General features: G+C 39.0%; 1 protein-coding gene across 7 annotated transcripts in view; it reads left to right on the plus strand.

Annotated features, from left to right (window-relative positions):
* Positions 1–13,360, plus strand: part of csmd3b (CUB and Sushi multiple domains 3b) — a 395,380-nt gene that overhangs the window by 314,931 nt on the left and 67,089 nt on the right. For all 7 annotated transcript variants that reach the window (XM_014332163.2, XM_014332164.2, XM_014332166.2 and 4 more), the window contains 10 exons: positions 2,156–2,344; positions 6,191–6,291; positions 6,474–6,542; positions 6,684–6,840; positions 8,562–8,753; positions 10,932–11,058; positions 11,169–11,371; positions 11,697–11,888; positions 12,222–12,360; positions 12,945–13,132. In XM_014332163.2, the coding sequence (XP_014187649.1) occupies positions 2,156–2,344; positions 6,191–6,291; positions 6,474–6,542; positions 6,684–6,840; positions 8,562–8,753; positions 10,932–11,058; positions 11,169–11,371; positions 11,697–11,888; positions 12,222–12,360; positions 12,945–13,132 (1,557 nt within the window). The remainder of the gene's footprint in view (positions 1–2,155; positions 2,345–6,190; positions 6,292–6,473; positions 6,543–6,683; positions 6,841–8,561; positions 8,754–10,931; positions 11,059–11,168; positions 11,372–11,696; positions 11,889–12,221; positions 12,361–12,944; positions 13,133–13,360) is intronic.

Consider the following 13,360-nt stretch of genomic DNA (forward strand, 5'->3'; position numbering starts at 1 on the left):
TGCAGTAGCTGAGAAGACCCAGTTAATTAGTGCTAAGTAATCTACAAATAAAATCCTACAAAATGATTCACCAAAGAGCACAAACATCTTAGAAAAACCGATGATAAAACGCGCATAAAGCCTAGTTATTTATACGCTAATTATTTTTGAACGCTTCACACCAACACCACAGTTAGTAGACTGTGCATTTAGCATTTATGTCTGGTGTAAAATTCAACATTTTACAATAGAAGTCTTTGGAGTCAAGTGACCTTCAAGGAAATGCAGTTTTATGGCAGTTGCGTTGTTGCATATCTCACAACCTTGCTGTAAAACCACTGAACCAACTTACTATTTAGTGGCTAGTTCAGATATGCTTTTGCTCCAAAGTGTCGATTTACTTAGCTCTAAAGATTTCCTGAAGAAGAAACAAAACGGGATTCAAACTGAACCTTGCAGATCTCTACAAGTCATAATCATAGAAAAAGAAGCAAGGATGACCTGGACGTGTTCACCCACTGCCTACATAATTCTCTCAGTCAAGTAACATCTGCAGTGACGAAGCATAATCCATGTATAATCATCTACAACAACAGATTGAAAATTGCCAAAAATAATATATGTATCCAAAATCTTAAACAACTTATTTTATAAACTTTGGTTTTGAAAACTGTTTTAGAAATTGGCCTCCAGAATACTTTGGGGGCTGAAAAAGTTTCTTTTTTGTTTGTTTTCCCACAAGTAGATAAACAGATAATTATTTTCGTGCCAGCTTTTTACATCTTAACATTCAGCTGTGTCTTCTTGGGCCACACGTGAATAACTCAACCAACGAACTGGTGTGCTCAACTCTAAATTACTTAAGAGTGCGAAAGGTGCTGAGCTACAAAACACAGAATATTATGAATAATACAAAAAACAGTTTTGCTGTACTCTGTTGTTGTTGTTCTGATGGGTTTTTTTAGTTTTCACTATCTAAACTGACATCTTACTCCATAAATTGAGGACTACGTCTGTAATCTTATAAATTACTACAGAAAAAAGCAGATGGCTACACAATATTAATCTGAGAGCAATCCACTATTAAATGATGGTATGTGAGGAAAGGGAAAGAACAAGATGAAGACAGGAGCCCCTAACCTCATCAGAGGTCAGAAACATGCTGTTTTAGCTCTTTTCTCTTTAATGCCACCCTCCAATCATGCTGTCTTCTGATTTGCTGTTGCTCAGTGGCAAAGAGAAGGTTTGAAGAGCAGCTCGGTGGGGCTTTTATGGCCACAGTACCTATAATGATCATATTAGGAACATCCTACATCAATGATATCATGCAGAACCAGAAGTAGATTAAAAAAAAAGGATTGGGTCTTGTGCCTAACTGTCCTTTCAGTACCCTCTCACTGACTCTGGAATAAAGGAGCAGTGGCCTGACTACACTGAGTGATATTTTACTGCCACCCAGATGGCATAAGCTGACTCTCAGAGTGCAACACATGGGAGGTGTCATGGGAGATTTGACTTGGCAGTGTTAAAATTCTCAACACGCACTTTCTTTCAGCAGTACACCCTAAAAAACACATCACATCATGAGTCTTAGCCAACTGAAAATGGCTTTGAGTCTCTACCTTGCTAAACACAAACTCAACAAGTTCAGCTCAGGGCGTGCTGGAGTCGACTCAGATCGAGAAATCGTGCCCTTCTTGTTCATTCCTACAGTCATGCAAGGATTATATTTTAATAGACTACATATTCAAGAGTTTCACAAGAATTACTGAATTAATTAAAAGGGCTTGTCCAGTGAGAGGGAGAGACTTCGTGCCCATGAATGTATGCATGCATTCATCCTTTGGCTAATCCGAAATTGTTATTTAAGATTAGCCCAAGATCTTGGCCTCATTGTAAGTATTTACATTATTAGCTTAGCTAATTCTTTCATATTGCTTGCGTAATCACAAATATTATCATGCACTTGTTCCAGAATTCTATAAATAACATTACCATTTTATGTATTTACATGCAGAAATTATGTCATATCTCCTACAGATAGTATGTGTAATATATGTGTCTGGTTATGGCTTTTTAGTCAGAAGTAAAGAAAAGTTATTTTACCTTTTGACCTGCTGTCTGTTAGTTTATAGTAATGTGTTCAGTGTCATTCAATTATTATTTTTTTCTGCAGAATATACTTTGGAGCCATGTGAGGACCCCGGCATGCCTCGTTTCGGCAGGAGAAATGGCTACAGTTTTGGTGTTGGAGACACTTTGTCCTTTTCCTGTAATATGGGATACCGCCTGGAGGGTTCACCAGAGTTAATCTGTCTGGGAGGCGGGCGAAGAATGTGGAGCGCCCCTTTACCTAGATGTGTCGGTACGTGTTTAATTGTTACTGGTCAGGTGTTGTGGGTGTCTGGTTGTTTCAAATATCATAAATAAATAAAAGTAAAAACCAAACACATATATATGTATCTAATACATAAGATCCAGTAATAAAAAAGTCGCAGTGAACAGTTTAGTCCAGTGGTGCTTAAAATAAAACAAAAACAAGTCATGTCTTTATATAGTTTTATAAAATGTCTCAATAATTACATAAATTCAAACTCTTAAACCGATGGAAATCAAATAGAAATAACTAGCAGAACACCCACTGTGAGATCAGGGGAGCAAGGGACCAAGTAACCCTTCCCATAACAGGGTAACTTGTGCCCACCCTGGAGCCAAGCCTAGGGCTTGAAGGGAAGTGCTTGGTGCTTTGGTCTTAACCCTTGGGGCTATGCTGTACCCAGTCTGAAAGATCCATATGACCTTTCTACCCACAAGAGGGAATATAGAGTACTGGAAAGATGAGTCTGACTGCTAGTCAAGCCTCAGGTTCTGGAGTTCATGAAACATCAGTCAGCTCTTTACATTCTTAAGGATATGTGAGAGCTGGCCAAATGTGTCAGAAAGGGCATACAACCACGTCCCTCATGCTGCCCTGTGGGGAGTGCAGCAAGAATCAGGAGTGTCTGGCTCATTCCTGCAAACTATTCAGTCTTCTATAGCTGTAGCGAGAGTAGGATTTCCATTGTCAGCTATAATTCAGCAACCAAATTAACATTTCTACAAGAGCCTTACCCAGTCAGAAGCAGCTCAGGGCAGAGCCTCATTGAGATGGTTTGGGTGTCTGACTTGGACGACCCATGGGTGAGGCATCCTAAGTGAGGTGCCTGGGGTATGGCCCACTGAAAGGAGGCCCTGGGGAAGATCTAGAAGGTGATAGAGAGACTGTATCTCTTAGCTGTCTTGGGAATATCTTAGTGTGCCCCCAGGAAGGATGAGGTCCAGGCAGGACAGATGGATGGATAGATGAAGAAGTAAATAGTGATTACAGTTAAAAAGTAACTCAGCTTCCCTTGATATAATCAATATAATTTATTTCCTTACCCATAAACCAACACAAGGCTCAGGTCTTTTGAAAAGGTTGTTCTTCCACCTATGAAGTGAAAATTATAATTGACCTCTGGCTGTAGCTACAGAAACATCCTTAATGTTCAACTGTTCCAAAAAATAAATATTAAACGGTCAGTCCAAACTTAATGGCACTTCAGAGAACAGCGTTTGTATCAGCCAATTTCCAATTAGTGGATGAGCAGAAAATGCCAGAGATATTTCTTCAGGAGTCCCTAGCAGGCTGACATTTATGTCCTGTTCACATTGCTTTATCACCTTTTATAATTTTGAAATTTACTGGCAAGGACATTATCTGAAATAATACAGATATTTTTTTTTATACTGGAAAAAGTTGTAATTTCCCCCCCGATACTTTAATACTTGTTCAATAAACTGAAGTCATAAAGGTAGACAGAAAACAATATTAAGATATACACACTATATAAAATCTTTGAGACAAGAGATTTGAGACAAACATCTTCGAAGTCAGAACACAGACTGAAAAAGGCTTTTACGATGTGATAAACATGCAATCAGATTTACAGTAGGTTTATGCACCATATTGAACACTAATCCAACTCAGTGTAACTGTAGCACTATGCCAGTAACACACACAGCAAACAAAAAGTAGCATGTACTACAATGTGAAGTAAAAGCCCAGTGTTTGAATGCATGAAAAAACAAGGATGGTGGTTTTATTATTAAAATGTGTACTCAGAGTGGCACAGATTGCACTAAAAATATGCCTATTCGAATAAAAAGTCCTTCACCTGTGGACTGGAAAATGTGTTTCTATGCAAGGCTGTATAATTTTTTTTAATAATTAATCAATGCACAAATGAGCAATTGGTTTAAAGGACAAAATAATAACTTCCTCACTAGGTTTTAAAAACATAGAATAAAAACAAGCAGTTCATATCTTGGATGCCACACATGCACATTTTTTGTCAAGGAAAATGCATTTAAATCTAATTTGTTTGGGCTAATAATGGAAGATGAAAGCAATCACACTGATTAAAAAGAAGAAGAAATACTGAAATATCATGCTTTTTGCCTGCGTCTGTGTTGGTTTTGAGCTATTCTGGGTGTATAAGGAATACTCAGGAGATTGTCTTTGATCAAGGCACTTTCCTCTCAATTGCTACCTTTACTCCAGAGAATTACTACCGCCTGCTCTTAAATAGATAGGATAAGTCTAATTTAAAGCACAAGTTTATCAGTGGGAATCATTATCATGTACAGTTAACCTCAGGGAATTCAGGCGAGAAGTGTGTAAAGTAAGATTTGATTTGGGTACAGTTAGTAGTATCTACAAGTGACAGCAGTAAAAGCACATAGCGAAAGAGACTCTATATTTCTGCACTTGCTCATAGAATTAGTTATCTTACACATAATATTTTTGAGAAATTACAAAGAAAGCCAGACCAATCCAATTCTAGTAAAAAGCAGCAACACTATACGACTTTTTAATTTTAGGCTACATGTGAGTAGATTTTACTCTACAATCTAATTTTCAGCTTTGCATGATGTTCTCAGCGCCATTATACACGGCTTTGGTTCCTTCGTTCTTTCATCGGCGTGACAAGACTTATAATGCAGAAAGGTGGGAGTGATGTTGTGTGATGCTGTTCTGGGGTGTAGTGCAGTTTGCTATATTTAGTTTCTGCGTATTGTGTTGCATTGCTGCATGATGGTACACATCACAGTTGAAGAACGGAGGAAGAAGGAAAGATTAGAGGACCAACAATAGGTTTTTCTTTTGTTTTGGCTATAAAATAACTTTTTAGTTAGGGTGGGTCTTTTGTTATTTTAATTAACTGAGGGATATGCTGTGCAGGCATGAAGTATAACTTTGGTGGTCTGTGTTTGTGTTTGAACAAGTGGCTCTTTTTAATTCTTTACAGCATTTTTTTTCCCCCATGAAAGAGTTGGAGAGCTTCCAGAGATGTTTCTTTGCAGTTTGAGAAATCCAATGTTCTTTTGTCTTGTTTTTTTTTTTCTACTTTTTTTATTATTTCTGGATGCCATCAGAAGCGGGAGGAAAAAATAAAAAGAGGAAACAAGAGATTGAAGAGAATGAAAACTCAGGAGAAGTGGAAAAGGAAAGTTGATTGAAGTAAAGGGGAGCAAAGGAGGCACTATTCATAGAGTAGCGAGAGCGCAAGAGGGAGGAAGTTAAAGAGGAAAGAGAGAGAGAGGGTGAAGAGGTAATTTTCTAAATGGAAACTATAGCGGTGTGATTTATTGACGATATGGCAGCTGTAATACGACCATTACACTAGTGGAGACACAGAGAGGGAGAGGGAATGAAAAAGAGAGGAAAGGGACATAGATACTGTACATGGAGGGCACGAGTAAGAAGTGCAAAGAATAGGCAACTTCAGGTGAAGTTTGCAATCTTATCATTCGCATTAACTGATATAAGGGGATTTTTAAAAAATTCCTACAGCCTTTAGTTAAAATATTTTTTCATTTATATTAAGAAGAAAGGAATTTGACTGATTATTACTCTGAGCACAGCCTGCGTTCCCCCTAGCTGCACAGAAAATGGGCAAAAACTTTTATCTGGTAGGACCAAACGGCTTTAAAAAGCCACAAGCCTCTTTAGTAAGCTGCAAAACATAGCTTTTGTTTATCATTAAAGCTTTAAATGCAGGTCAATTTGCGGCACAACAAAAGCTTGTTCACATGACCACTCCACATCATTATAAGCCTCTTAAGAATTAAACCAATTTCTCAATATTGTGCATTTTTTAATTGTCTCCTTTCTGTCCTCTGTCTTCAGCGGAGTGTGGTTCTTCAGTCATGAATAATGAAGGGATACTGCTCTCTCCAAACTATCCAATGAACTACGATAACAACCACGAGTGCATCTACAGCATCCAGGTCACAGATCTTAACGTTTCAGGATATACATGACATGAGTTTTTATTGAGAAAAATAATGGTATTGATCATTGCCTGTGTTTAAGAGATGACAAATGTATTACCAGTCTTCAAACCTTTGTGAGGGTTTGTCACCTGCTATGTGGGTCATTAGTGCTCATTTTGATTTGATGTTGACCTCAGGTTCAAGCTGGGAAAGGAATCAACATCTCTGCAAGAACCTTTCATCTTGCCCAAGGCGATATACTCAAAGTAAACTCACTCACACATACGCATATGTGGTCATTGCTCTTGCCAGATATCAGTGTCAAACACAGATCAGCAAAAATAAACGAATTAAATTAGTTCACGCTGCATGTGATGCATCCGGTGTGCATTTTGCTGTTCTTACAGATTTATGACGGTAAAGACAACACAGCCCATGTTCTCGGAGCATTTACTGGATCATCCATGTTGGGGCTGACGCTCATTTCCACTTCAAACCACCTCTGGTTGGAATTCTACAGCAATGCGGAAAACACAGGAGAAGGATTCAAATTGGTGTACTCAAGTAAGTTAGCAGTGAACACCGCTGTTTAGTATAGAGCTAAGGCCTAATCTGTTTCTCCAAGACTTCTTTGAAGATTCATTCAGGAGGTGATAAAAGAACCCAAAAGAACAACATGTAAAGAACTTCATGTTCCACTTGCATCAGTTAAGGTCAGAGTTCATGAAATGGGAGTTTTAGAGTGCCAAAAGACTTAAGTCAGATTGAGATTCTTTGACATGACCATAAACAGGCTGTTCATGCGCGTATCTGAATTAAAACAATTCTGCAAAGAGGAGCGGGACAAAGTTTCAAGGCTCACAAATGCCTTATTGTACGTGATGCTGCCAAAGGTGATATAACCAGTTATTAACTTATTAGGTTTAGCAGACAATTACATTTTCACACAGGGCCAGGCAGGTTTGAAAATCTTTGCTTAATAAATAAATCAGTCATCATTTAAAAAGCACATTTTGTATTGACTCTGCCAGTATCTTTGTCTAATCTTTGCTTTTTTTGGATTATTTTGGGCAGATGTAAATACATTTTAGCCGTATGTCTCAAATTATTAACCAGTTAGATGCCTCATGACAACTGCTGATTTCTGATCAATCTAACAGGCTCACTAGAACAGTTTAACTCTAAACGGTTGGATGGATCACAGAAGTAAATGTGAATTTTCCCACTGAAACGATCAGAAGAAACATGTCGCGTTTGATTAACAAAGCTTTCAGCGTAGGACGAAGTGGTAAAGGTGTGTTTTGATGTTCACCAAAGCACACCCACATTTGGCAGTGCCCTCTTAGACGCACAGTTGGAATTCTAATTGTTTAAATGGTGTCATGAAGGGTGATAGCTTAGTATTATTCGCTTTGAAGTTGTGTTGTCTCTGTACTGTGTTGGCGCAGAGGATGGCTTACTTAGACCTTTGCTGTTTTCATACTTTTCCAGGTAGAAGTTATTTTGCCATGTAAAACAAAGCACATTAGCAGCAGCAATTTTGAGATTGTAGTACTTTGCCTCTGTTTGTTTGGTGTTACATTTGATATAGAGGCTGTAATTCAATAAAACTCCCGAGATGTGGTCGAATGAATAATGCATGGTGGTTTGCTTCCTTATACATATCTAACAAAGAGAGAACAATTTTAGATAGGAAAACTGTTCACACTTCATGTCAGGATGATGACAAATGTGCAATTGTTGCTCAATAGTAAGTATAGCTTTCCAAATAGCCATTTTTTTAAGGATTTAGACATGCACCTACAGCAGTCTGCCAGGAGATAACTCAAATCCCGGTGCACCTCGTCTTCCAGGTAATGCCGTAGATCAAATCCCGGTTATGGTCTTATAAGGATAAGCTATTTATATACCTATTCATATCTCGCTCTCCAAAACTGCGAACAAATTTTCCGAATATTACCATGGAAACTGAGCTTACACTGACTGTGAAAAACAACATTAAATTGGATAAGGTGTATACACGCTCCAGTATCATTCCTAATAATGGTATGTCTCATGTATCTTTTTCAGTTTCGTTATTAAAACGGGATGAGAGCTTAACAGGATCTGTGATACCAGCATGGTCATAAACAGAATCCTTGAGTGAGCCAGATATTAAGGGAATATTGCTGCGCATCTAAATAAAACTAATTCTGTTTCTCTTGTGGGCTTTGGATTTCCCTTAGTGAGTTTTTTAAAAAGTACGTACTGTGAAGCTCTTTTGTCTTTTTTATGACTCTTTCTAGGTTTTGAGTTGTCTCATTGTGAAGACCCAGGCGTGCCTCAGTTTGGCTTCAAGGTCAACGACCAAGGTCATTTTTCTGGGAGCAGTATCACATATAGATGTGAGCCTGGTTACACTCTACATGGGGCTTCTACGCTGAAGTGTATGACGGGTGAAAGGAGAGCCTGGGATAACCCTCTGCCTTCTTGTATAGGTACGTCCTTTAGTATCTGAAGCCAATAACACTGTGAAAGAAGGTCTGCTGAAAACACACAAACACACACAGAGATTTTTGAAGGCATGCAGAGTCCTCCACAGATGCATTGTGTTTCCGACCTTGAATAACATTCTTTAATAAGCTTGGGAGGGAGAGGTAATTTTATTTCTAAGATTTAAATTGATCTTGTTGCATTTAATGCTGTGTAGTGTGTGTTCCACAGCACTTACTTGAATAGATTCAGAGTTACGCGATAGCTGAAAAGTGTGTTGGTATCATTTCAATAAAAAATCAGAGCAGGATCTTTCCAGTGAATGAACGTCAATGTAATTATAAATTCTTTACGTCTGTGTATTGTGTTCTTTAGCTGGAATGGCTATTTATCTAGAATTCAGCTAACACACACACACCTTTAGGTATCAGGAAGCATAATTATACAAGGTTTGCTCTGTAATAGATTAGAAAGTGACTTGCAGCTTTATGCAACATTTGATTGCAGGATGTTAATTTAGTTATCTGGAAGGAAAACAGATGGGGGCCAATTTCCTGTAGAATCACCTTTCTTGATTTTCCCTGGATATCACACGCTGTTGTAGTTTTAAAGTCCCAATGAAAAGCCTATTTATTCGGCATTATACCACCTGGAATCCCTCGGCCCAACTGATGCACTACCTCTTCTGCGGTGGCAGATTTTCTTTCTGTTCCTGGCGCCTGCCCTTATATTCTCCCAGTGCTGTGTTATGTACTCAGACATGCCCCGACATAAAGCACACATAACCTCCAGGCAACTCTCAGCACACGAAGAGCTAAGCGACAAACACTCTGTTGAGAATTTCTTCATAAACTCATTTTATTCAATTTGATTTGGCTTTGTTTAAAAGCATTCTGTGGAGCAAACTCCCCACTTAGTATCGACACATTGCTTCATACTCAATTATGCCATCGTCGCCTTTTTAATTCATTTTCCAAGGTTTCAAACTGATGCAAAGCGACCGTCCGAAGTATTGATATCGAGAAGTCGACCGTAGTCTTTCACTGGCTGTGCAGTTTCGGGCTTCTCTCGCTTGGAAAATAAACACACACTCACATATTTATCAGTGTACTGGAATGAAATACCTAAAACGCTGTGATTTGAATATTATTTGAACTTAATTCGGATGTGTTGTTATTCCTTCCAGTTAGCACATGGTTGAATGATTGCATCCTCTAATTAAACCCAAACAAATGTTAGGCTTATTTAAAGTGACAAATAGAATGGCTGCTGTTGCTGCTTTGCATGGGAGCTATAAGCATAACAGCCAGTCCAGTGTTTTAGGACCATTTTTTTTCCCTTCACTGCTGCCTCTGAACTTTCTGATTTTGGATTCAGACTAATAAGTCTCCCTCCTTCACACTATCAATAATGAAAGACTCATAAAACTACTGGCTGAAATGCTCTGACTTTATATTTTAACAGTGACACGCTGTGACCTCATCTAACCTCCAGTCTTAATATTATATTTCTTCTTCTTATTACTCACAGGTTTTCCTTCTTTACCCCCTTGGTTCTCTCCTTCTCTCTCTCTTTTTCCCTCTCCCTCTCTCTTTCTCCGTCTTTTCTCCTTCCAAACTCTTAATATCACTCAGATTACCCGAGATAATATATTCCAGTGATGAAGGGAGGAGAGCCTGAGGGAGGGGGAACATGGAGAGGGAGGAAAAACAGAGAGTGGATGAAGATTGTGAAAATATATAACCGAGAGAGACAAAGAGAGAAGGGGGAATTATTTTCTGTTATATAATGTGCTGTGATTTCTTTAGGGAGGAATGCAAGATCAGCACTTTGTGTCTTCTTCCTCCTCTTTTCTCCTCTTCTCTTCATCTCCCACGTGTGATATAGAGTGAGAAAGGCAGAGAGACTCAGTGGATAAGAGTTAGCTTCTTTCTTTATCCATTTGTCTCCTTGGTGATCGTTTAATCAGTGGCCTCTGAGGTGCACCTACTGGATCTGATTGCCTTGACAAACAATTGCCACAGACAGATAAATGGTTGGCTTGTCACAGCGCACATACACACACATCAACTGGCCATCGGTTGGGCCGCGGTGATTTGTAATGTTGTCACAAAGGCGCTAATCAAAGAGATGTTTACAGTTTGTTTTAAAATAAGTGTGTGTGACGTTATTTATCCCTGTAGCGGAGTGTGGGGGTCGTTTTAAGGGTGAGTCGTCAGGGAGGATCCTTTCCCCCGGATACCCTTTCCCATACGACAATAACCTTCGCTGCACCTGGACCATCGAGGTGGACTCGGGAAATATTGTGAGGTACAGATGATCGCATTAAGGCTTTTGATCGATACATTAAGTATAGTGTAAACTCATGTGTGAAGTGAAACATATTCTTGCTTTAATTAAACTTTATTCTTATTTTACAGCCTCCAGTTTCTGGCCTTTGACACTGAAGCCAGCCATGACATGCTGAAGGTTTGGGATGGGCCACCTGAGAATGAAATGTCTTTGGCAGAGCTCAGTGGGTCTCTGCTCCCTGAAGGAATCCACTCGACACTGAACACAGTGACGGTTCAGTTTGAGACTGACTTTTACATCAGCAAGTCTGGATTTGCCATACAGTTTTCTAGTAAGTGATGAAAATAAATCTAACCAGAAAGATATCAAATATAACAGATAGGTATCATTTAGACTACTGTTGTTGTGTCTATGCTCTTCAATGGGTAGTTCCATCAATAATAAAGGGAATAAAAAGCTATATAATTATGCTGCTTCAAAGACCTTCACCTAACTGGAACAAAATTAACTTGCGTAGGACCCATTAGTTAGTGGAAGTGGTGCTGTTTTTATGCGTTGGATTAAAGCATTAGATACCTGGTGTGACACAGTTTTCTGTAATTGTTCCCCTCTTTCTCCTCTATTCCCTGCTTTGTTCCTATCCCCTATCTGTCCAGGCTCAGTAGCTACAGCCTGCAGGGACCCAGGAGTACCGATGAATGGCAGTCGTAGTGGAGATGGCCGTGAGCCGGGGGATTCAGTGTCCTTTCAGTGTGACCCAGGATACGAGCTCCAGGGGGACGACAAAATAACCTGTATACAAGTGGATAACAGATACTACTGGCAGCCCAGCCCACCTGTCTGCATAGGTGAACACTCCAACTTTCATATATTCTATAGGGACGCACAATAAATGTACTGCATATACAGCTGGAGGTATTGTCTCACTCAAGGACACATGTGTCTTTGACTTAAAGGAGAGCTGTATAAAAAGGGCACGCTTTATTCTATTCACATATTTTCATTCTTCTGCTATTTAATGAAGCTTTTCATTCAGTAGCAGTGTTCTCCACACTCTGTTGCATGGTACACAAAGGGGTTTTTTTTTCTGTATGGTTGAGCTTGAGAGAATATTTAAATGTTATGACATTTCAAGGCTTTGTCAAAATGAATGTCAATCTTGACCTGTGTTCCCACTTTAGCTCCTTGTGGAGGAAATCTAACAGGCTCCAATGGATTTATACTCTCTCCGAACTACCCGCATCCTTACCCTCACTCAAAAGATTGTGACTGGCTCATTGCTGTCAACCCAGACTACGTCCTGTCACTGGCCTTCATCAGGTAACCTACAATGCTACTTTCCAGTTCAGCTCGATTGAGCTTTTTAAAACCTCTTTACTAGACAAATGTTACTGCCGAGTGAAATGTGAAATGGAATGACAGTAGACTAAAAGCCTTTTCAAGCTGAGCTGGCTCCATTTGAAGACTGAAAACCTGGATATCCTTTTTTGCTGGCAGTAAGTTCTAATACTAAATTTTCTGGCAATCATTTCAATTTGGACAAAGTGTTGGAGCAACAGACCAAAAGACTCTTTTGTAATGGGTTGGTGAAAATTACAATTTTTAGGGTATTTTTCCTGCAGGTAAACGAGAAAAGTGAAATAATCAACCTCGTTTTTGCTTTGTGCAAGATTGAAAGCCATGTAAAATTATGACTTTTTTTCAAGAAGTGGGAACTTCTGCCTTTATGTGCTTTGGAAATCTATTGTGCTTTCACCACTTTCAAAAGCTGTGCTTGCTTTGTGGTACGAATCACAAACAAAACAACTCTAAAAACCACTGAATTCATGGTAGATACTTTGTCCTTGAATTTTTGTTGACTTTCTTTCTCTTCCTTGTTTGTCTCTGTCTTCCTCTACCTTTAGTTTCAACATTGAGCCAAACTATGATTTCCTGTACATCTACGACGGTCCGGATAGCAACAGTCCGCTCATTGGTAGCTTCCAGGACAGCAAACTCCCAGAGCGGATAGAGAGCAGTTCAAATACAATGCTTTTAGCGTTCCGTAGTGATGGATCGGTTTCTTACACTGGATTTCACCTGGAATACAAAGGTATAATGGTCTGCTAACTGTACCACATCTCTCATTTAAATTGAATTCTTACTGAATCAGGCAGCACCTAAAACTACACTTTGCATTCTCACAGAGGTCATATTAATAACACAGGCAAATTTAAAGTGTAATAGGCAAAGAAATTTGAAGTATAATCACATTTAAAGAAGAGAAAGGAGTGCATTTTTTTCCTGCAACATTTAATAGTTTATAATACCATGCAATAGT

Source organism: Haplochromis burtoni, unplaced genomic scaffold (genome assembly GCF_018398535.1).
Source record: "Haplochromis burtoni strain Fernald_Lab_line unplaced genomic scaffold, NCSU_Asbu1 Contig_25, whole genome shotgun sequence".
Taxonomy (NCBI): domain Eukaryota; kingdom Metazoa; phylum Chordata; class Actinopteri; order Cichliformes; family Cichlidae; genus Haplochromis; species Haplochromis burtoni.